At 46.0% G+C, this 25,173-nt stretch overlaps 1 protein-coding gene across 1 annotated transcript in view; it reads right to left on the reverse strand.

Moving 5' to 3' along the window:
• P3H1 (prolyl 3-hydroxylase 1) overlaps positions 1 to 25,173 on the reverse strand; it is a 355,045-nt gene that overhangs the window by 34,074 nt on the left and 295,798 nt on the right. Inside the window, exon 12 of the mRNA XM_063942954.1 lies at positions 14,613 to 14,730. Within this exon, the coding sequence (XP_063799024.1) occupies positions 14,613 to 14,730 (118 nt within the window). The remainder of the gene's footprint in view (positions 1 to 14,612; positions 14,731 to 25,173) is intronic.

The following is a 25,173-nucleotide window of genomic DNA, read 5'->3' on the forward strand; positions in this document are numbered from 1 at the left end:
GTGATTATGTTGCTCTTGGAAAACTACGCCTCCATCCTGGTCATCAGAACCCATTCCAGATCCTCTCAACCTCCATGGTACTCTCACCGAAACAGACTGCTCTGGTCAACAGGAAAATCCGGATCACAGTCTCTTGGGGCAAGTCCATCTTATAGGAGGAAAAGGAGAAATTTGTAATGGGGGTACAAAAAAAAATAATTGAGGGGAAAGAAAATTGTTACGATGTCTTTTGTCCTCTAGCCTTGTTGTTCTTTTTGCTCTGCTGTCATCTCAAAGGTGCTGTCTCTCAGTCATCCAAACGAACATTCTGGCGATACAACATTCCTTCCAAATCTGCTATCTTTCTGTAAGGAGCAAAAATCTTGCATTACCATTTGTCTAACTGATGTGTGACATACCATCTTTAAAACATGAGAACATGAGAGAGAAGAGGAAGAGAAAAAAAAAACAAACGAGAGAGAGAACAATTCATATATATGTTACCTAAAACAACAAACAAAAAAAAAACATTGTCAGATCTTCCGTTCACCATCAGGCTGTCACACCAACACATGCATTGGGATCTTTGCGCAGTCCCCTCCCCACCAGTATTTCCACACTCCACCCTTTTGTGCCTGGCCAGGACACACCGATGTCGGTAGGTCACACTGGGGTTAGGTAGACTTCTGCAAAGACCAAGTAGCTATGTGATGTTTGAGTTCTGCCGATGAACGTTAGAGATGGGGAGAAAGAAACATTTACAGATAAATTACAACGTTTTACCCGGCCGTTCCTGTGTCTACAAGGAACTGACCTCCTAACATCATTAACTGTACCTTCAGGCTTACTATCAGTCCTAATGATCACCTTTCCTGACTGCATATTACAGGTGCGGCCCAAACTTCTTCTTATGTGATCCCTGATTACAATTTCGTGTATCATGACTTTGCTCGTTTTCTTGTCTAGGGGGTCTGACATTATGTGGGCTGTTACAGTTGCTGGCGTAATGCCCTTCCCTTTTACACAAATAACAAACCTTGGGCTTCTTCCAAGTGCCAGTGACCTGGGGTCTTGGTTGATTTGATGCCTCCTGAAACGCTTGGATGCTCATCACCATCAACCGCTCTCCCTGGGCTTCCCTGGTTCTTTGGATATTACGGTCATGCTCGATACTCTTAATGCAGCCACCGAGATATTTCTCCAGTTAGGTAGAGAGGTCTGTACCCTGATTCTTAGTGTGTCTTTTAAGTTGTCCATTAATACGGACACAGCTACCTCCCTATGATGTACATTTGTTTTGATGTCCGTGATCCCAGTGTTTCTAGCCATTACTTGCAGTGCTCGATTTAAATAATTAGAAGTACTTTCCCCTTCTTTTTGTCTTATGGAGAAGATTTTGTTCCACTCGACAACGGCTGGGAAATAAACTCCTAACTGTCGGTTGATCTGCTTAATACATTCCTGATTGTGTTCCTCCGTACGAGGTACTTCTGTGTCTAATTTACAATCAGTAATAAATTTTGCAGGGTCAACACTGGAGGGCAAACATGCCCTCAGCACTGTCCGCCAACCTTTGTTGGTGGGTTCTGTGGAGTTTCCTAGTTCTTTAATGAACCTCTGACATGCAACTAGATCTGTCCTAGGATCAGGGAATTCAGACATAATTGCTCTCAATTCCATCCGGGACCAGGGACGGCGCATTGCACTGTCCCTGACGGGAATGATTCCCTGAGCGTCAGTCTTCCCATTGGGGACTGTGATCACCCTGACAGGATTAAATTCAATTACATCATCTTGTGTTGGTTCTACAATATGAGGTACATTTGTTTGTGCGTGATATATAACACCGTACGTACCTGTGGACACGACCTCACCTGACCCTCCGTTAGGGGGTTTGATTACTGCCTTTACCGATTTGGTCGCGTCCACCTGGATGTCTTGTATGATGGCTGCTGGAAAAGGTGCCGACATCGTGCTGGGCTCACTTTCTTGCTGGTAATCCTGAGGGAAGTTTAACATGGAGTGCAACTTGCACGGGTTAACAGTTGTACATTTAACAGTTTTACTTTTATCTTTGTTACATTTGTTACTTTTATCATTGTTACATTTGTTACTTTTATCATCACTAATACAGTTGCTAAGTGCATTTATATCATACACCACTCTCTGTAACCACCTTCTCTCTTGTTGCCATATTTTTCTTACCACAGTGAGAGTCAGCTGTGTAAGCTAATCCTCCTGGTCTCTCACCTTCCCGTTGCCATAACTGTAAACAATCATTCTCCTTAGATTTTGTAACACCTCGGGGCTAAAACTGTGCATGACGGGGAAAAGTTCCCACGGGTAGGCAGTCATTCTTTCCCATTCATTGCACAAAACCTCTGTGTGTGAACCGTATCTCTAATGCTCTTATTTTAATATGTTAACAAGGGATGCCTCCCAAGCCACCATGCTGTCACTTGCACGTATGTACCTCACGAGAACTCGATTTCCTGTGATTCCACCCAAAAAATGAGAAACATATATATGTATACACACTCTTTCACCTCATATACTCTTTACTTTCGCTTCTGCGCAGAAATCCCATTCATTCGGTATCACAGTCTAGTCCCGAAAGGAGTTACAACTAGGGAAGGATTATTTACGCTAAAATTTAGGACACTGAGATTGATTTGCGTTATTATCGCGTTGCCTTCGTATCGCCTACTATAACAATACTATCGTGTGATTTGTATTACGTGGGCGTACCCATACGCTCCGTTGCGTAATCTACGCTACGTGAGTCAGCCCTTGCGTCGCGTACGCTTGTCCCGCCCTTTGTTAGGGACACGTGTACACAGGCCAGACACGTCCACAGTAACACAAGTAACACGTTTATATCAATGTAAATGATTTTTAACTGTAATCATTTACTGAACACCACACAGAACTTCCTTGTATCTTAGGCAAGCCGTGTGCGTGTTTTACAAATTACTCCCTTACGTATTAATTTTACTTTTAACTACCAATAGCAACAAATCTTTCTCAGCACGTTATCAATGATAAATGGCAAAACAGGAAGGCGAGATGTGAAAATTACACAAATGACAAATGCAGGTGTGTGCGTGTGTTGCGTACGCAATGCGTATCAAACAGAAATAAAACAGTTTTAAAAGACAATAGCGTACTGTTCTTACCTTCCGGTTCCGGATTCCACCAGCGCTCCTACAGCGTAGCGATGCAGACGCTTATCTAGTCAGCACCACCGTATCCCTCACCACCAATACGGATACAAAGGGATACGGCTTCCCGCCCTTTGCTGACAGATAAAGTCTGCTTGTGTTCGCTAGAGCGGATATGTGGAGGACGGACGAGCTGCCAATTGATAATGCCGATTTATTACCTTATAACATTCACTATATATGGGTAAGAGACTCAGTACGCAATTGGCGTATGGGGTACCGTAAGGGTACGCACTTAGCGTAGCAGACGCTTAGCCGTGGTCGAGACGCACATGCGGCACGCTCGCTCACAGCTTAACGCTTGGTGTCGAGTACGCTATAGGCGGCCGACTACCGTAATGCTACGCTACCAGCGTAGCGGATGCTCGTGACCACGAGGGGAACACGAGCGGCGCAGACGCTCACGGGATGACACTCAGTAAACCTTGTATGCAACACACTGAAAGATTGAGTTTGTACTACTGAAACCTTACTACTGAAATACTGTAGCGATATAACGCTGCTTGACCTTGTTAATGTGAAAACCGTTGTGGAGAGAAGACTGAGCTGGCCAGGCTGGCTGTTCTTATATACACTGCGTACTGTACACTACAAAGGGACCTATAATCTCATTGTTCATTGGACACAGGAATGTCTCCCCGCATTATAACAAAAGGTCATAGGTTAGTTTGAACAGGTGGGCTGTGACTATATCGAACTGCTCAGGTGGGAGGGAATCTCAGGATTCCCGCCGCATGGATAATGAACCGCAAATATAGTAAATGTCCAGAAACTACTAATAGACATAACTATACGCAGGAGCGATTAATCTTTACCTAACCAGCACCGGATTGTTCCTAATAAAATGTTCTTTAGTTAGGTACCAAACACCACTGCTCAAACCCTGTCTGACCCTTCGAATCATGCAAAGAGGAATTCCTCTGTCCAGGGACCAGTTATACTAAACAAACTTACAGTTATCATCAAGGGGAACATTATCTATAAAACATACTATTTGGATTTACTATGTAACGATTGAGTCGCCCGCCAGACGCACACAAACTCTACCGTACATGCACATACCACGCGCCCGAGCGCACGCCCGTGGAGGCGTCGTCACGCAACTGCGAATATGCGCACGCACGGGAGAAAATGTGCATGTGCAGTGGGCAAGCGCATGGGGTGAATATATGGCAACGTGTAGCATGATATTTTTCCGACTTTGACAAGCCCAAGGTGGATCTTCAGGCTGACTAGTGGGTGCAGAACACCCAGTACCTGAACCCTCAGCAGAAATAATTTCCTCATGTAAATTCGTGGCGCTAGCACTGCATAAAGTAGAAGCGTCTGCAGATTTCCTGCCCTGTGTAGCAGACATTATTGGGAATGTAGCCTTAGGGCGTATCAGTACAATATAGCCAGACTAACACAATACCTGAAAACCTTAAGATGTGTGACCGCAATTGCAGAGCACAAAAAGAGGATTTAAGTGGTATGAGGTGACTGAAACACACAGTGAAAAATACAAAACAGTATATCCTGTGGAACACTGTATGGTATATGAGACCCTGCCGCACTTAGACCCCCAGGGCACAGAATATAGTGATCGCAATATGTGTGATACACAGAATAGAGTCTACACAGCAGCTATAGGCACACACAGTCACAGGTACAATGCAGAAATTACTACATATAAAAAATAAAACTGCACTGGACTAGTAATACTACATATAGAAATGTAAGTATACAGATACAACAAGGCACAGTAAACACTGGATGTATATCACAGAATACTTGTACTAAATATTCATATAGCAGTAGACTTGTTCTTAACTAACGCTGTTTAAATTACATGTAGAATACTTAAATGTCCTGTAAATGCACAGCGCTGATGAGACAGGTGGCTTTACAGAGGAGACAGTGCCCAGCAGTCCCAGGATCAGTGCAGCTCTGTGAAATGGCTCCCAAACACTGACAGGGAGTGAGGGGAGAGAGAGAGAGATGCAGCTCCAGGGCGGGAACACCTGCTGTAGATGGTGCCTGGAGCTGGGGGAGGGGCTACAGGTCAGCGCCTTATCCCCTCTGCTGGACTTCCCCACCGGGTACTATGGAGCCTATAATAAACTGATTTTAGTAAATCAGACCTGCCCTGGTGGACATAGTGTGGTCCTTGCACAGCCACAGTGTCCACGCCAGTGGCACGGTCCGTCTCCTGGGACCGCGACCGCGATTTCAGCAGGTCTCACCTGAGGGACCCTCTTACTTCCTCCCTGAAGTGCAGCCACACGATCCAGGAGAGCAGCAGCGGTGATGTGTGCCTGATGACCGGAGCACCTCCACTGCAAGTACCCGGCAATCAGGGCGCTGGAGTATGCAGCGCTGCTGGGAGAGGTGATGGAGCCGCAGCACAGAATGTCAGCATGACATACACAGCATCTAGTGCCTGTGCTGCGGCCCTTGAAGTCTTCTTTCTTCTTAAAAAGCTGTTATTAGGGCTGCCTAGCGCAGCCCCACCTGTTAGCTGCATGCACTGCAGACACCAACTTACAAACTGAGCTCCAGTGCCTGGAGGTGAGATAGAGGTTGCAGTGCAGTGCATCCTGGGAACAGTCAAAGCTTTAGCCTGTTGGTGCCTTGGATCAAGATCCAACTCTACTCCCCGTTGTTATTCCCTGTGGAATACCAGTGTACCCCGCTGCAAAAATATAATTTTTGCATCATCATAAAATTCCACAGTAACTACGGCTGATGATAATAACACTGTCAGCTGCAATAGAGAATTCCTCTGACAAGCACCTACTTGTGAACACAACTAAAAGCTGGAAATACAATGATAAAGTCTCATATCTACTCACATAGAGATTGGTGATCAAACATTGACACCATCACAAACCATCTTTACTACTTAAGCCCCAAGACTGAAATGTTATCAGTATGAAGCCATGGAGGTTAAATAAATTGATCAATCTCACTTTGAATTTCCACAACCAATGTTTCACCTCCACGATCCATCACAGGCATCTGGAACTCCTCGAACAAGTTTAGGACAATTTCCAGATGGGAGATCTTACAGGTCAAAAAGTGGAATCTGCAGGAATCTGAATTACTGACATTACTTGCTCTGCTCCAGTGTATGAATTGAATATTTCTGCACAGCAAGTCTGCAAACCTGTCATTTAAACTCGGTCTGATTAACTAGTTGCCTGGTGTAGTGACATCAGATACGATCACGTCAAGCTGGGATTTCCCTGACATGGTCGCATTTGATGGAACCGTTAGAGTAACCTGTTGGCTACTGCAGGGGGTCAATACAAGTTTTTTTTCCCTATCTGTATACAACTACTTTTTCTGAAAATATCCCCAAAACTTTAAATATTAAACCCTATGCCAGCGTAATTGTATTAACAAACTCCATAATTACAGTGAGTTCAATTAGTTAAATAGCTATTATTTACATAAAATGTAAATTTTTAATTGAATTTTGATTAAATACATGTTTGGAAAAAAATAAGATTTTACTTACCGATAAATCTATTTCTCGTAGTCCGTAGTGGATGCTGGGACTCCGTAAGGACCATGGGGAATAGCGGCTCCGCAGGAGACGGGGCACAAAATAAAAGCTTAAGGATCAGGTGGTGTGCACTGGCTCCTCCCCCTATGACCCTCCTCCAAGCCTCAGTTAGGATACTGTGCCCGGACGAGCGTACATAATAAGGAAGGATCTTGAATCCCGGGTAAGACTCATACCAGCCACACCAATCACACCGTACAACTCGTGATCTGAACCCAGTTAACAGTATGATAAATGCAAAGGAGCCTCTGAAAAGATGGCTCAGACAATAATAACCCGAATTTTTGTAACAATAACTATATACAAGTATTGCAGACAATCCGCACTAGGGATGGGCGCCCAGCATCCACTACGGACTACGAGAAATAGATTTATCGGTAAGTAAAATCTTATTTTCTCTGACGTCCTAGTGGATGCTGGGACTCCGTAAGGACCATGGGGATTATACCAAAGCTCCCAAACGGGCGGGAGAGTGCGGATGACTCTGCAGCACCGAATGAGAGAACTCCAGGTCCTCCTCAGCCAGGGTATCAAATTTGTAGAATTTAGCAAACGTGTTTGCCCCTGACCAAGTAGCTGCTCGGCAAAGTTGTAAAGCCGAGACCCCTCGGGCAGCCGCCCAAGATGAGCCCACTTTCCTTGTGGAATGGGCTTTTACTGATTTTGGCTGTGGCAATCCTGCCACGGAATGTGCAAGTTGAATTGTACTACAAATCCAACGAGCAATCGTCTGCTTTGAAGCAGGAGCACCCAGCTTGTTGGGTGCATACAGGATAAACAGCGAGTCAGTTTTCCTGACTCCAGCCGTCCTGGAAACATATATTTTCAGGGCCCTGACAACGTCTAGCAACTTGGAGTCCTCCAAGTCCCTAGTAGCCGCAGGCACCACAATAGGTTGGTTCATGTGAAATGCAGAAACCACCTTAGGTAGAAATTGAGGACGAGTCCTCAATTCCGCCCTGTCAGAATGAAAAATTAAGTAAGGGCTTTTATTTGATAAAGCCGCCAATTCTGACACACGCCTGGCTGAAGCCAAGGCTAACAGCATCGACACCTTCCACGTGAGATATTTTAAGTCCACAGTGGAAAGTGGTTCAAACCAATGTGATTTTAGAAAACTCAATACAACATTGAGATCCCAAGGTGCCACTGGAGGCACAAAAGGAGGCTGTATGTGCAGCACCCCTTTCACAAATGTCTGAACTTCAGGTACTGAAGCCAGTTCTTTCCTGGAAGAAAATCGACAAGGCCGAAATTTGAACCTTAATGGACCCTAATTTTAGGCCCATAGACAGTCCTGTTTGCAGGAAATGCAGGAAACGACCCAGTTGAAATTCCTCTGTAGGGGCCTTCTTGGCCTCACACCACGCAACATATTTACGCCAAATGCGGTGATAATGTTTTGCGGTTACTTCCTTCCTGGCTTTGACCAGAGTAGGGATGACTTCTTCTGGAATGCCCTTTTCCTTTAGGATCCGGCGTTCAACCGCCATGCCGTCAAACGCAGCCGCGGTAAGTCTTGGAACAGACAAGGCCCCTGCAGTAGCAGGTCCTTTCTTAGAGGTAGAGGCCACGGTTCGTCCGTGAGCATCTCTTGAAGTTCCGGGTACCAAGTCCTTCTTGGCCAATCCGGAACCACGAGTATAGTTCTTACTCCTCTCCTCCTTATGATTCTCAATACTTTTGGTATGAGAGGCAGAGGAGGGAACACATACACTGACTGGTACACCCACGGCGTTACCAGAGCGTCCACTGCTATTGCCTGAGGGTCCCTTGACCTGGCGCAATATCTGTCCAGTTTTTTGTTTAGACGTGACGCCATCATGTCCACCTTTGGTTTTTCCCAACGGTTTACAATCAGGTGGAAGACTTCCGGGTGAAGTCCCCACTCTCCCGGGTGAAGGTCGTGTCTGCTGAGGAAGTCTGCTTCCCAGTTGTCCACTCCCGGAATGAACACTGCTGACAGTGCTATCACATGATTTTCCGCCCAGCGAAGAATCCTTGCAGCTTCTGTCATTGCCCTCCTGCTTCTCGTGCCGCCCTGTCTGTTTACGTGGGCGACTGACGTGATGTTGTCCGATTGGATCAACACCGCCTGACCCTGAAGCAGAGGTTTTGCTTGACTTAAGGCATTGTAAATGGCCCTTAGTTCCAGAATGTTTATATGAAGAGATGTTTCCATGCTTGACCACAAGCCCTGGAAATTCCTTCCCTGTGTGACTGCTCCCCAGCCTCTCAGGCTGGCATCCGTGGTTACCAGGATCCAATCCTGAATGCCAAATCTGCAGCTCTCTAGAAGATGAGCACTCTGCAGCCACCACAGGAGAGACACCCTTGTCCTTGTCGACAGGGTTATCCGCTGATGCATCTGAAGATGCGATCCGGACCATTTGTGTACTGAGACCTGTCCTGGTTTTAGGAGGTTCCTGACTAGCTCGGATAACTCCCTGGCCTTCTCCTCCGGGAGAAACACCTTCTTCTGGACTGTGTCCAGAATCATTCCTAGGAACAGGAGACGTGTCGTTGGAATCAGCTGCGATTTTGGAATATTTAGAATCCACCCGTGCTGACGTAACACTACCTGAGATAGTGCCACTCCGACTTCTAACTGTTCCCTGGTTCTTGCCCTTATCAGGAGATCGTCCAAGTAAGGGATAATTAAGATGCCTTTTCTTCGTAGAAGAATCATCATTTCGGCCATTACCTTGGTAAAGACCCGAGGTGCCGTGGACAATCCAAACGGCAGCGTCTGAAACTGATAATGACAGTTTTGTACTACAAACCTGAGGTACCCTTGGTGAGAAGGGTATATTGGGACGTGGAGATAAGCATCTTTGATGTCCAGAGACACCATATAGTCCCCTTCTTCCAGGTTCGCTATCACTGCTGTGAGTGACTCCATCTTGAATTTGAACCTTTTTATGTAAGTGTTCAAAGATTTCAGATTTAAGATTGGTCTCACCGAGCCGTCCGGCTTCGGTACCACAAACAGCGTGGAATAATACCCCTTTCCCTGTTGTAAGAGGGGTACCTTGAGTATCACCTGCTGGGAATACAACTTGTGAATGGCTTCCAAAACTGCCTCCCTGTCGGAGGGAGACTTTGGTAAAGCAGACTTCAGGAACCGATGAGGGGGAAACGTCTCGAATTCCAGTTTGTACCCCTGTGATACTACCTGTAGAATCCAGGGATCCACTTGCGAGTGAGCCCACTGCGCGTTGAAATTCTTGAGACGGGCCCCCACCATATCTGAGTCTGCTTGTAAAGCCCCAGCGTCATGCTGAAGACTTGGCAGAAGCAGAGGAGGGCTTCTGCTCCTGGGAAGCGGCTGCATGGTGCAGTCTTTTTCCCCTTCCTCTGCCCCGGGGCAGAAAAGAGTGGCCTTTTGCTCGCTTGTATTTATGGGAACGAAAGGACTGAGTTTGAAAAGACGGTGTCTTTTTCTGTTGATGTGAAGTGACCTGGGGTAAAAAGGTGGATTTTCCAGCCGTTGCCGTGGCCACCAGGTCCGATAGACCAGCCCCAAATAACTCCTCCCCTTTATACGGCAATACTTCCATGTGCCGTTTGGAATCTGCATCCCCTGACCACTGTCGCGTCCATAACGCTCTTCTGGCAGAGATGGACATAGCACTGACTCTTGATGCCAGGGTGCAAATATCCCTCTGTGCATCACGCATATATAGCAATGCATCCTTTAAATGCTCTATAGTTAACAAAATACTGTCCCTATCCAGGGTATCAATATTCTCAGTCAGGGAATCCGACCATGCGACTCCAGCACTACACATCCAGGCTGAGGCGATTGCTGGTCGCAGTATAACACCAGTATGTGTGTATATACTCTTTAGGATATTTTCCAGTCTTCTATCAGCCGTTCTTTGAGGGTGGCCGTATCAGGGGACGGTAACGCTACTTGTTTAGATAAACGTGTGAGCGCCTTATCTACCCTAGGGTGTTTCCCAGCGCGTCCTAACCTCTGGCGGGAAAGGATATAGTGCTAATAATTTATTAGAAATTAGCTGTTTTTTATCGGGGAAACCCCACGCTTTATCACACACCTCATTTATTTCATCTGACTCAGGAAAAACTATTGGTAGTTTTTTCACCCCCCACATAATACCCTTCTTTGTGGTACTTGTAGTGTCAGAAAGGTTCAATGCCTCTTTCATTGCTGTGATCATGTAACGTGTGGCCCTGCTGGACATCACGTTTGTCTCATCACCGTCGACACTAGACTCAGTATCTGTGTCTGGGTCTGTGTCGACCCACTGAGGTAACGGGCGTTTTAGGGCCCCTGACGGTGTCTGAGACGCCTGGACAGGCACTAATTGATTTGCCGGCTGTCTCATGTCGTCAACAGTTTTTTTGCAAATTGCTGACATTATCACTTAATTGTTTAAATACAATCATCCAGTCAGGTGTCGACTCCCTAGGGGGTGACATCACTAACACAGGCAACTGCTCCGCTTCCACCTCATTTTCCTCCTCATACATGTCGACACACGCGTACCGACACACAGCACACACACCGGGAATGCTCTGATAGAGGACAGGACCCCACTTAGCCCTTTGGAGAGACAGAGGGAGAGTCTGCCAGCACACACCCAGCGCTATATATATATATATACAGGGATAACCTTATATAAGTGTTACTCCCTTATAGCTGCTGTTAATATATTTATTTGCTGCCAAACGTGCCCCCCCTTCTCTTTTTTACCCTGATTCTGAAGCAGGACTGCAGGGGAGAGTCAGGGAGCCGTCCTTCCAGCGGAGCTGTGAGGGAAAATGGCGCTTGTGTGCTGAGGAGATAGGCTCCGCCCCTTCACGACGTCCTTATCTCCCGCTTTTTCTGTGTAAAATGGCAGGGGTAAAATACATCCATATAGCCCAGGAGCTATATGTGATGTATTCTTTTTAGCCACCTAAGGTATATACTGTAATATTGCGTCTCAGGGCGCTCCCCCCCCAGCGCCCTGCACCCTCAGTGACCGGAGTGTGAAGTGTGCTGAGAGCAATGGCGCACAGCTGCGGTGCTGTGCGCTACCTTAGTCTGAAGACAGGATCGTCTTCTGCTGCCGATTTCACCGGACCTCTTCGTCTCTTCTGGCTCTGTAAGGGGGACGGCGGCGCGGCTCCGGTGACCCATCCAGGCTGAACCTGTGATCGTCCCTCTGGAGCTAATGTCCAGTAGCCTAAGAAACCCGATCCACTCTGCACTCAGGTGAGTCCGTTTCTTCTCCCCTTAGTCCCACGATGCAGTGAGCCTGTTGCCAGCAGGACTCACTGAAAATAAAAAATCCTAAACTAAACTTTTATTCTAAGCAGCTCAGGAGAGCCACCTAGATTGCACCCTTCTCGGCCGGGCACAAAAATCTAACTGAGGCTTGGAGGAGGGTCATAGGGGGAGGAGCCAGTGCACACCACCTGATCCTTAAGCTTTTATTTTGTGCCCTGTCTCCTGCGGAGCCGCTATTCCCCATGGTCCTTACGGAGTCCCAGCATCCACTAGGACGTCAGAGAAATATTAGCCAGTTAAGTGGTTAAGCATTACCATTATAACTCGGCATATTAGTCAGGAATGAATAGAGGACATTAGCCAATTCTAATCATTCCAGATAGCTCATGTACTCAGTAAGACACTACTTTTGCTAAATATGAACATTAAAGAATGGCTTCACTTCGTTTTGAAGAATGCCCAGCAAGTCTTAGATTTTACAGAAGTGCCAGAATTGCTAATGTTTAAAGAAAATGCAATGTACGTATAATTTAGCAGGTAAGAGAGGACTACACACCACTGACCTCAGGAAATTATGTGAGGTCGCATTAGCGATAGAATTAGGGATTACATAAACAGTCAGTAGACATGTACAGATTCAGAAATAGAAACTTGAAAGCTATATAATAATGCCCCAAAGCATTTCTCGAGATCAATAGGCACAGTAGGGCCCCCTGGCTCTATCTGTCCTGAAAAAACAAATACAGGTTGAGTCTCCCTTATCCAAAATGCTTGGGACCAGAAGTATTTTGGATATCGGATTTTTCCGTATTTTGGAATAATTGCATACCATAATGAGATATCATGGTGATGGGACCCAAGTCTAAGCACAGAATGCATTTATGTTTCATATACACCTTATACACACAGCCTGAAGGTAATTTTAGCAATTATTTTTAATAACTTTGTGCAATAAACAAAGTGTGTGTACATTCACACAAATCATTTGTTTCATATACACCTTATACACACAGCCTGAAGGTCATTTAATACAATATTTTTAATAACTTTGTGTATTAAACAAAGTTTGTGTATCTTGAGCCGTCAGAAAACAAAGTTTCATTATCTCACTCTCACTCAAAAAATTCCGTATTTCGGAATATATGGATATGGGATACTCAACCTGTATTAAATGTAGACAGGTATATCCTGAAAATATCAACAGAACATAATTACATGGCATAAAAGAAGGTCTGGCTATGATGATAATTTTCTTACTGTCCTAATTACATTAGTACAGTTCCCCAAACTCCACCATTACAGTCCAGGTTTTAAGTATATCCATGCTTAAGAACAGGTGACTTAACTAGTACCTCAGTAAATTTGATTTAACCATCTGAACTCAAGCATGGATATCCTTAAAACCTGTACTAGGTGCAAGGATGCCTCTGTGAGGATCCTGACAGCCGGCATCCCATCAGCCTGGGATACAGTCTCCATCCCGTTTCTAGATTGGGTACAGTTGTTACCTGTGGGCCTAACTCTGATTTTTACATAAACCTGATGGTTTACATGCAAATCCGGTGAGGTAACTTCGCATGTGCATGACCCATTCTGTACATGTGCAGAACATGTCCTGCGTGACCACTTGCAGTCCCTCCTTAGCTGTAGCATGATTGACCATTCTACAAAATGGTGGCATGTCACCCCCGTTTTGTAGGCGTGCTGAGCCCCGTGTCCACAGGCTGACCAATTCCGATGGCCAATCTGCATAAGCTTTGGCTTACGCAGACTGGCCGAGAACTGCCACCACCAGCGCTCAGATCACAGATGCATTCAGGAGCAGTCTACTTCCTGCAGACGCTTCCTACTGCATTTGAATTTTAGTTGTACATACCATACAAATCAGAATCAGGCCCTATATGTTCAACATAATGCCTTTTTTTGTCCTCTTGAAGCTGTCTTGTAAGTATACAGTATGTAAAATGCTGTAATCTTCTCACAATACAATGGCAAAAGATAGATGCAGTGTTATTGGAACCATGAGCAGATCAGGATATATATGAAGGCGAGTGTGCCTCCAGTTGCATATTCTGCTGTTTGGGCAGTTGGTTGGTGGCTTTCCTACTGCGCATGTGCAACAATGGTCTTGTGACTTGTAATGTGGATAAGGACACAGAGTGATACATTATTGCTGTATGATATATATACCAACAGCCGGTATATTAAATACATACTTTAGAAACATCACAGACATTAGGTAAAGTCCTAAAAGAAGGAGGAGCCTAATTCTGAGGCACACATAATGCAAATGCAACTCCGGATACCCTCAGCAACAATATGCTCAAATTCTGAGTCATAATTATCTCTGTCAATGCACCGTCCTCACTACTCCAATCGCAAGTGCAGTGAGGGAACTTTGCATGAGTAAAGTACCCCATACTAGGTGCAAGAGTTCAGCATGAGTTTTGTATCCGCTGTGCAACACCACCCTGCCACACCCACACAGAAATACGGCAAATTCAGTTATACAGTATGTGATTTGGAGTCCGGCCTCATTCCTTAATATTCATGTCAGACACCATACAAAGTGAAAATAAAATAGGAGTTATAGTCCCTTTATTAATCAGAATAAGAAAATTACCTGTAATCACGGAATGTATATGCAGGATGCTCCTTTATACACATCAATGCTTCTGCGTTTAAAATGCAGTTATCAACGTGAACAGGATGACTCAGATCATTTCTGTCGGCTTGTTTCTCTACAAAATGATTATGTTGTAGACTTCAAAAATAGGATAACAGAAAAAGAAAGAAAGAAAAGAAACAAACTTTACAGACACTTTAAAAGTACTAGAGTAATGGGATCCGGTCTCTAGGTCGACAAGTTCTAGGTCGACAGGTTAAAAGGTCGACATGAGTTTTTCACAATTGGTTTCTTTTTTTGAACTTTAACGATCCACGCAGACTACTATTGGGAATAGTAACCTGTGCCGAGCGCAGCGGTAGCAGAGCGAGGCGCCTTGCCTGAAGCATGGTGAGCGAAGCGAGCTATGTGAGGGGACACGGTGCACTAATTGGGGATCCCGGTCACTGTACGGAGACGACACAAAAAAAAAACCCTCATGTCGTCGTTTTGACCTGTCGACCTAGTTACAGTCGACCTAGACACTGTCGACCTAGACACTGTCGACCTTCCATACCACACCCTAGAGCAGTGTTTCCCAACCACGGTCCTCAAGGCACACTAACAGTCCTGGTTTTAGTGATATCCAGGCTTAAACACAGGTGACTTAATTAGTAGCTCAGTTATTTTGATTTAACCATCTGTGCTGAAGCCTGGATATCACTAAAACCTGCACTGTTGGTGTGCCTTGAGGGCCGCGGTTGGGAATGCCTGCCCTAGAGTAATGGGCCTATACATTAGACAGATATCGAAGCAATTCCACGTTCTGCGAAGCCTGGGTGGGGATCAGAGAAATCCATATGTGGGATACACCCAGAGTATGATGATATAGAAGTAAAGATACAGCTGCAGGGGTAGATTAAGAGGCAACCACCCACCTCACTACAATTACAAAAGACAAAGAAACCGTGCTGCTGTGTCTTGCAGGACAATAATAAGAATTTACTTACCGATAATTCTATTTCTCATAGTCCGTAGTGGATGCTGGGGACTCCGTAAGGACCATGGGGAATAGCGGCTCCGCAGGAGACTGGGCACATCTAAAGAAAGCTTTAGGACTATCTGGTGTGCACTGGCTCCTCCCCCCATGACCCTCCTCCAAGCCTCAGTTAGGATACTGTGCCCGGACGAGCGTACACAATAAGGAAGGATTTTGAATCCCGGGTAAGACTCAAACCAGCCACACCAATCACACAGTATAACCTGTGATCTGAACCCAGTTAACAGCATGATAACAGAGGAGCCTCTGAAAGATGGCTCACAACAATAATAACCCGATTTTTGTAACAATAACTATGTACAAGTATTGCAGACAATCCGCACTTGGGATGGGCGCCCAGCATCCACTACGGACTATGAGAAATAGAATTATCGGTAAGTAAATTCTTATTTTCTCTAACGTCCTAAGTGGATGCTGGGGACTCCGTAAGGACCATGGGGATTATACCAAAGCTCCCAAACGGGCGGGAGAGTGCGGATGACTCTGCAGCACCAAATGAGAGAACTCCAGGTCCTCCTCAGCCAGGATATCAATTTTGTATAATTTTACAAACGCATTTGCTCCTGACCAAGTAGCTGCTCGGCAAAGTTGTAAAGCCGAGACCCCTCGGGCAGCCGCCCAAGATGAGCCCACCTTCCTTGTGGAGTGGGCATTTACAGATTTTTGGCTGTGGCAGGCCTGCCACAGAATGTGCAAGCTGAATTGTACTACAAATCCAACGAGCAATAGTCTGCTTAGAAGCAGGAGCACCCAGCTTGTTGGGTGCATACAGGATAAACAGCGAGTCAGATTTCCTGACTCCAGCCCTCCTGGAAACATATATTTTCAGGGCCCTGACAACGTCTAGCAACTTGGAGTCCTCCAAGTCCCTAGTAGCCGCAGGCACCACCAATAGGTTGGTTCAGGTGAAACGCAGAAACCACCTTAGGGAGAAACTGAGGACGAGTCCTCAATTCCGCCCTGTCCGAATGGAACATCAGATAAGGGCTTTTTTAGGATAAAGCCGCCAATTCTGACACGCGCCTGGCCCAGGCCAGGGCCAACAGTATGACTACTTTCCATGTGAGATATTTTAAGTCCACAGATTTAAGTGGTTCAAACCAATGTGACTTTTGGAACCCAAAACTACATTGAGATCCCAAAGTGCCACTGGAGGCACAAAAGGAGGCTGTATATGCAGTACCCCTTTTACAAACGTCTGAACTTCAGGGACTGAAGCTAGTTCTTTTTGGAAGAAAATTGACAGGGCCGAAATTTGAACCTTAATGGACCCCAATTTCAGGCCCATAGACACTCCTGTTTGCAGGAAATGTAGGAATCGACCCAGTTGAATTTCCACCGTCGGGCCTTACTGGCCTCGCACCACGCAACATATTTTCGCCAATTGCGGTGATAATGTTTTTGCGGTTACATCCTTCCTGGCTTTGATCAGGATAGGGATGACTTCATCCGGAATGCCTTTTTTTTCCTTCAGGATCCGGCGTTCAACCGCCATGCCGTCAAACGCAGCCGCGGTAAGTCTTGGAACAGACAGGGTCCTTGCTGGAGCAGGTCCCTTCTTAGAGGTAGAGGCCACGGATCCTCCGTGAGCATCTCTTGAAGTTCCGGTTACCAAATCCTTCTTGTCCAATCCGGAGCCACGAATATAGTGCTTACTCCTCTCCATCTTACCAATCTCAGTACCTTGGGTATGAGAGGCAGAGGAGGGAACACATACCCTGACTGGTACACCCACGGTGTTACCAGAGCGTCCACAGCTATTGCTTGAGGGTCCCTGGACCTGGCGCAATACCTGTCGAGTTTTTCCCAACGGTTTATAATCATGTGGAAGACTTCTGGGTGAAGTCCCCACTCTCCCGGGTGGAGGTCGTGCTGAGGAAGTCTGCTTCCCAGTTGTCCACTCCCGGAATGAATACTGCTGACAGTGCTATCACATGATTTTCCGCCCAGCGAAGAATCCTTGCAGCTTCTGCCATTGCCCTCCTGCTTCTTGTGCCACCCTGTCTGTTTACGTGGGTGACTGCCGTGATGTTGTCCGACTGGATCAACACCGGCTGACCTTGAAGCAGAGGTTGCTAAGCTTAGAGCATTGTAAATGTCCCTTAGCTTCAGGATATTTATGTGAAGTGATGTCTCCAGGCTAGACCATAAGTCCTGGATATTCCTTCCCTGTGTGACTGCTCCCCAGCCTCGCAGGCTAGCATCCGTGGTCACCAGGACCCAGTCCTGAATGCCGAATCTGCGGCCCTCTAGAAGATGAGCACTCTGCAACCACCACAGGAGGGACACCCTTGTCCCTGGTGACAGGGTTATCCGCTGATGCATCTGAAGATGCGACCCGGACCATTTGTCCAGCAGGTCCCACTGGAAAGTTCTTGCGTGGAATCTGCCGAATGGGATTGCTTCGTAGGAAGCCACCATTTTTACCCAGAACCCTTGTGCATTGATGCACTCTTGGTTCGGTTTTAGGAGGTTCCTGACTAGCTCGGATAACTCCCTGGCTTTCTCCTCCGGGAGAAACACCTTCTTTCTGGACTGTGTCCAGGATCATCCCTAGGAACAGAAGACAAGTCGTCGGAACCAGCTGCGATTTTGGAATATTGAGAATCCAATCGTGCTGCCGCAACACTACCTGAGATAGTGCTACACCGATCTCCAGCTGTTCCCTGGATCTTACCCTTATCAGGGAATCGTCCAAGTAAAGGATAACTAAAATTCCCTTCCTTCGAAGGAATATCATCATTTCGGTCATTACTTCAGTAAAGACCCGGGGTGCCGTGGCCCATCCCTACGGCAGCGTCTGAACTGATAGTGACAGTTCTGTACCATAACCTGAGATACCCTTGGTGAGAAGGGTAAATTTTGACATGAAGGTAAGCATCCTTGATGTCCCGAGACCTCATGTAGTCCCCTTCTTCCAGGTTTGCAATCACTGCTCTGAGTGACTCAATTTTGAATTTGAACCTCTGTATGTAAGTGTTCAAAGATTTTAGATTTTAGATTTTAAAATCGGTCTCACCGAGCCGTCTGGCTTCGGTACCACAATAGTGTGGAATAATACCCCGTTCCTTGTTGCAGGAGGGGTACCTTAATTATCACCTGCTGGGAATACAGCTTGTGAATGGCTTCCAAAACTGCCTCCCTGTCAGCGGGAGACGTCGGTAAAACAGACTTTTGGAAACGGCGAGGGGAATATGTCTCGAATTCCAATTTGTACCCCTGAAAATATTACCTGAAGGATCCAGGGGTCTACTTGCGAGTGAGCCCACTGCGCACTGAAATTCATTGAGAACGGGCCCCCACCGTGCCTGAACTTGTAAAGCCCTAGCGACATACTGAGGGCTTTGCAGAGGCAGAAAAGGGTTTCTGTTCCTGGGAACTGGCTAATCTCTGCAGCCATTTTCCTCTCCCTCTGTCACGTGCAGAAAAGAGGAACCCTTTTGTCCGCTTGCCAACCAGGACTGCGCCTGATAATACGGCGTCTTATTTTGAGAGGCGACCAGGGGTACATCCCCTTTTTTTTGTAAGGCAATACTTCCAAATGCCGTTTGGAATCCGCATCACCTGACCATTTTACTGGTAGAATTGGACAACGCACTTATACTTGATGCCAGTCGGCAAACATTCCGCTGTGCATCATGCATTTTTTAATTGCTCTATAGGCAATAATATACTGTCCTTATCTAGGATATCAATATTTCCAGTCAGGGAATCCGACCACGCCAACCCAGCACTGCACATCCAGGCTGAGGCGATTGCTGGTCGCAGTATAACACCAGTATGTGTGTAAATACATTTTAGGATACCCTCCTGCTTTCTATCAGCAGGATCCTTAAGGGCGGCCATCTCAGGAGAGGATAGAGCCCTTGTTCTTACAAGCGTGTGAGCGCCTTATCCCCCCTAGGGGGTGTTTCCCAACGCACCCTAACCTCTGGCGGGAAAAGGTATACTGCCAATAACTTTTTAGAAATTATCAATTGTTATCGGGGGGAAACCCACGCATCATCACACACCTCATTTTATTTCTCAGATTCAGGAAAACTACAGGAAGTTTTTCCTCACCAAACATAATACCCCTTTTTTTGGTGGTATTCATATTATCAGAAAAGTGTAAACATTTTCCATTGCCTCAATCATGCAATGTGTGGCCCTATTGGAAATCACGGTTGTCTCTTCACCGTCGACACAGGAGTCAGTATCCGTGTCGGCGTCTGTATCTGAGGTAACGGGCGCTTTAGAGCCCCTGTATGAGACGTCTGGACATGCACAAGCTGAGTAGCCGGCTGTCTCATGTCACCCACTGTCTTTAATACAAAGTTGACACTGTCACGCAATTTCAACAGTACATCCACTCAGGTGTCGACCCCCTAGGGGGTGACAACACTATTACAGACACTCTACTCCGTCTCCACATCATTTTTCTCCTCATACATGTCGACACAAACGTACCGACACACAGCACACACACAGGGAATGTTCTGATAGAGGACAGGACCCCACTAGCCCTTTGGGGAGACAGAGGGAGAGTTTGCCAGCACACACCAGAGCGCTATATATATACAGGGATAACCTTATATAAGTGTTTTTCCCTTTATAGCTGCTGTATTGTTTATACTGCGCCTAATTTGTGCCCCCCTCTCTTTTTTAACCCCTTTCTGTAGTGTAGTGACTGCAGGGGAGAGCCAGGGAGCTTCCCTCCAACTGAGCTGTGAGGGAAAATGGCGCCAGTGTGCTGAGGAGATAAGGACGCCGAGAAAGGGGCGGAGCCTATCATCCTTTTTTCTGTATGTTTTGGCAGGGGTTAAATGCATCCATATAGCCCAGGAGTTATATGTGATGCATTTATTTTAGCCATATAAGGTTTTTATCGATTTATTGCGTCTCAGGGCGCTGCCCCCCCAGCGCCCTGCACCCTCAGTGACCGGAGTGTGAAGTGTGCTGAGAGCAATGGCGCACAGCTGCGGTGCTGTGCGCTACCTTATCTAAAGACAGGATCGTCTTCTGCCGCCGATTTTCCGGACCTCTTCGCTCTTCTGGCTCTGTAAGGGGGCCGGCGGCGCGGCTCCGGGACCCATCCAGGCTGAACCTGTGATCGTCCCTCTGGAGCTAATGTCCAGTAGCCTAAGAAACCCAATCCACTCTGCACGCAGGTGAGTTCGTTTCTTCTCCCCTTAGTCCCTCGATGCAGTGAGCCTGTTGCCAGCAGGTCTCACTGAAAATAATAAACCTAAACTAAAACTTTCACAAAGAGCTAAGGAGAGCCCCTAGTGTGCACCCTTCTCGTCGGGCACAGAAATCTAACTGAGGCTTGGAGGAGGGTCATGGGGGGAGGAGCCAGTGCACACCAGATAGTCCTAAAGCTTTCTTTAGATGTGCCCAGTCTCCTGCGGAGCCGCTATTCCCCATGGTCCTTACGGAGTCCCCAGCATCCACTTAGGACGTTAGAGAAAAATCCAATAGTATTGTTCATACATAAAGATAAAAATATAAAACATCTCATACACACACACACATATAACATCCCAGCAGCAATAAAGAGAACTTCATATAGCAATATAAACTGAATGAAACAATTAAGAGATATAGGTTGGAAATGTAATAGGATGTAAGTATCAGGAAGTGAGCGATTTTGTGATAGTATTCCTGTTGTTTTAAAGTGGCCATCATGTATATGGCAAAATCTACCTGGTTTTGCCATGTAGAGAGGTGCTTGAAACTTTGTGAACTCTTCACAACGTTCTATATTGCTGCTGAAATTTGGCATAAAACTACTGTACCTCAGATTTTTTCACAATTTCTAAAAGTAGATAAAGAGAACCAAATTAAACAAATGAGATAAAAAAAAAATTAGATGTGCTAATTTTTTTATGGAGGCGATTGATCCAATATCACATATCTGTGGGGGGCAAAAGTATGTGAACCTTTTGGCTTAGCAGATATTTTAAAATAGGATTTTAATTACCTACCAGTAAATCCTTTTCTCGTAGTCCATAAGGGATATTGGCGAATTAGTACGATGGGGTATAGACGGGGTCCTAAGGAGCCGGTGCACTTTAAATTTCTTCAACTGGGTGTCCTGGCTCCTCCCCTCTATGCTCCCTCCCACAGGCAGTTTGGAAAATGTGCCCTTAGGAGAGGATGCACATCTCTGCAGCTCCAGAGTTACTGAGGGGAAATCCACGTTTCTCCCCTCTGGGGCCCCGCCGGCTAGACATTCCTACCCGGGGCCATCTACCCAGTCCTTTCGGTCTAATAGATTTAGATCTAGGGCCAGAGGTGCCTCCAATGCGGTTAGAGGCACCAGAGGTGAGATGAGAAAACCAGCAATCACAGGAGCCCACCAGTTCAGCTTCCACTAAGGCCTCAGCATGACTGTGCCCACCCACCACGAGGGTATCTCGAGGTGGGAGCTAGGCTGCATCACTTCAGCAGCATATGGGAAAACTCTTGCCAGGATACCTGGTTAAAGGACCTCATTTCTCAGGGCTACAACGGCGCTCCTCCCAAACGATTTTTCAAATCAAGCTTACCAGCTTTCGGACCCAGTCTATACCACATCGTACCAATTCCCCAATATCCCTTATGGATGCTAGAGAAAGTAATAATTAGAGTCAGGTATTTTCAATCTTTGGGATGACAATCAAGTGTGAGTGGCCAACCTATCTTTAAAAAAAAAAAAGGGATCTATCAAAGTCTGATGTTTCACATGTTTGTGGAAATGCGTCATGCCACAAACACCGATTTAATACAAATGGAGGAAAATCCCACTCATTATTACCCTCCCAGGAGTGGTCGACCAACAAAGATCACACCCAAGGTAACCGCTAAGCAACTGAAGGCCTCTCTCACATTCGCTACTGTTAATGTTCATGAGTCCACCATCAGGACGACACTGAACAATGGTGTACATGGCAAGATTGCAAGGAGACTGACGCTGTTCTCCAAAGAGAACATTGCTGCTCGTCTGTAGTTTGCTAAAGATTACCTGGACAAACCAGAAGGCTATTGGAACAGATGAGTCCAAAATCGAGCTTTTTCGTGTCAATGAGAAGTGTTATGTTTGCAGAAAGGAGAACACTGCATTCCAGCATGAAAACCTCATACCATCTGTGAAACACAGTTGGGGTAGTACCATGGTTTGGGTCTGTTTTGCTGCATCTGGCCCAGGATAACTTGTCATCATTGATGGGACAATGTATTCGGAATTATACCAGAATATTCTAAAAGGAAAAATGTCAGGACATCTGTCCATGAGCTGATTCTCAAAGGACCGCGGGTCATGCCTCAATACAATGACCCAAAGCCCACAAGTCATTCGACTCAAGAACTTAAACAATAAATGTAAAGTTTTGGAATTGCCAAGTCAAAGTCCTGACCTTAATCCAATCAACATGGTGTGTAAAGACCTGAAGCAAGCAATTCATGGGAGGAAACCCACCAACATAACACAGTTGAAGCGGTTCTGTACGGAGGAATGGGGTAACATTTCTCCAAGCCAATGTTCAGGACTAATCAATAATTACCGGAAACATTTACATGCAGTTATTGCTGCACAAGGGGGTCATACCAGATACTGAAAGCAAACTTGCACATACTTTTGCCACTCACAGATATGTGATAATTTCCCTCAATAAAAAAAATGAGCACGTCTACATTTTTTGTCTCATTTGTTTGATTTGGTTATCTTTATCTACTTTTAGGACTTGTGTGAAAATCTGTTTTTGGCTAAATTTCAAGGGTTCACAAACTTTCAAGCACCACTGTAAATGATCGCCACTTAAAAAAACAAAAACAAACAAGAGAACTCACACTTCCCGATTCTCACACCCTATTACAACCCCCCTATATCTCTTACTCTCTTATATCCGACTCCAAGGGCCGGATTTAATGACGCTCGAGTTCGGCGGCCGTGCTGGATGCCGGCTCAACACGGACATTTTGCGAAAAGGGCATTCACTTACAAGGCAAGGTTTTTCCTTGTGATTGCCTCTTTAAAAAAAAAAATGTCAGAGCTCGTCCGGCACCCCGTAAGTTACTGCACTAGACTAATATACAATACCCAAGTAAGTGGAAACATCTGCAATCAGAGGATTGCTGTGTGATCCCTTGAGCTGCTATGGGCAACTAATGTCCTGCTTGAAACAGAGACAGCCAAAATCATTACAGGTCAGCGCAGCTAACTGCAAGAAAACAGTCTTCAGGTGACACAAGACTTATATCGGGGTGACCCAGAGACACTTTGGGACTATCCACTGTGATGGTATGGAACCGCAGTCAAAAAGATGCTGGCTGGCCGAGAATTTTCATCTCCTAGTGTGGCTGCAATGAGAATTGAAGGTCTACAAGTGGATTTACATATTATTACATACTTGTGTTGCTATATTGGAATATTATAAAGACTGGGCTTAATCTGGTACCGTATGAGAATATTACAGTAACATTTTGGAGAGACTGCTCTTCCAATAACAACTGGTATATACATGTGAACATTTGCAAATTAACATCTATTGCAAACACCGTGGCTAGAAGAGATATAACCTCTAATTGTTAAAAATAAGATTTTACTCACCGGTAAATCTATTTCTCGTAGTCCGTAGTGGATGCTGGGACTCCGTAAGGACCATGGGGAATAGCGGCTCCGCAGGAGACTGGGCACAACTAAAGAAAGCTTTAGGACTACCTGGTGTACACTGGCTCCTCCCACTATGACCCTCCTCCAGACCTCAGTTAGGATACTGTGCCCGGAAGAGCTGACACAATAAGGAAGGATTTTGAATCCCGGGTAAGACTCATACCAGCCACACCGTATAACTCGTGATACTATACCCAGTTAAAAGTATGAAATATAACGGAGCCTCTCAACAGATGGCTCAACAATAACCCTTTAGTTAAACAATAACTATATACAAGTATTGCAGACAATCCGCACTTGGGATGGGCGCCCAGCATCCACTGCGGACTACGAGAAATAGATTTACCGGTGAGTCCTAAGTGGATGCTGGGACTCCGTAAGGACCATGGGGATTATACCAAAGCTCCCAAACGGGCGGGAGAGTGTGGATGACTCTGCAGCACCGAATGAGCAAACTCTAGGTCCTCCTAAGCCAGGGTATCAAACTTGTAGAATTTTGCAAATGTGTTTGACCCCGACCAAGTAGCTGCTCGGCAAAGTTGTAAAGCCGAGACCCCTCGGGCAGCCGCCCAAGAAGAGCCCACCTTCCTCGTGGAATGGGCTTTCACTGATCTAGGATGCGGCAGTCCAGCCGCAGAATGTGCAAGCTGAATCGTACTACAGATCCAGCGAGCAATAGTCTGCTTTGAAGCAGGAGCACCCAGCTTGTTGGGTGCATACAGGATAAATAGCGAGTCAATTTTCCTGACACTAGCTGTCCTGGAAACATAAATTTTCAGGGCCCTGACTACGTCCAACAACTTGGAATCCTCCAAGTCTTCAGTAGCCGCAGGCACTACAATAGGTTGGTTCAAATGAAAAGCTGATACCACCTTAGGGAGAAATTG

The sequence above is a fragment of the Pseudophryne corroboree genome, chromosome 10 (assembly GCF_028390025.1).
Source record: "Pseudophryne corroboree isolate aPseCor3 chromosome 10, aPseCor3.hap2, whole genome shotgun sequence".
NCBI lineage: Eukaryota > Metazoa > Chordata > Amphibia > Anura > Myobatrachidae > Pseudophryne > Pseudophryne corroboree.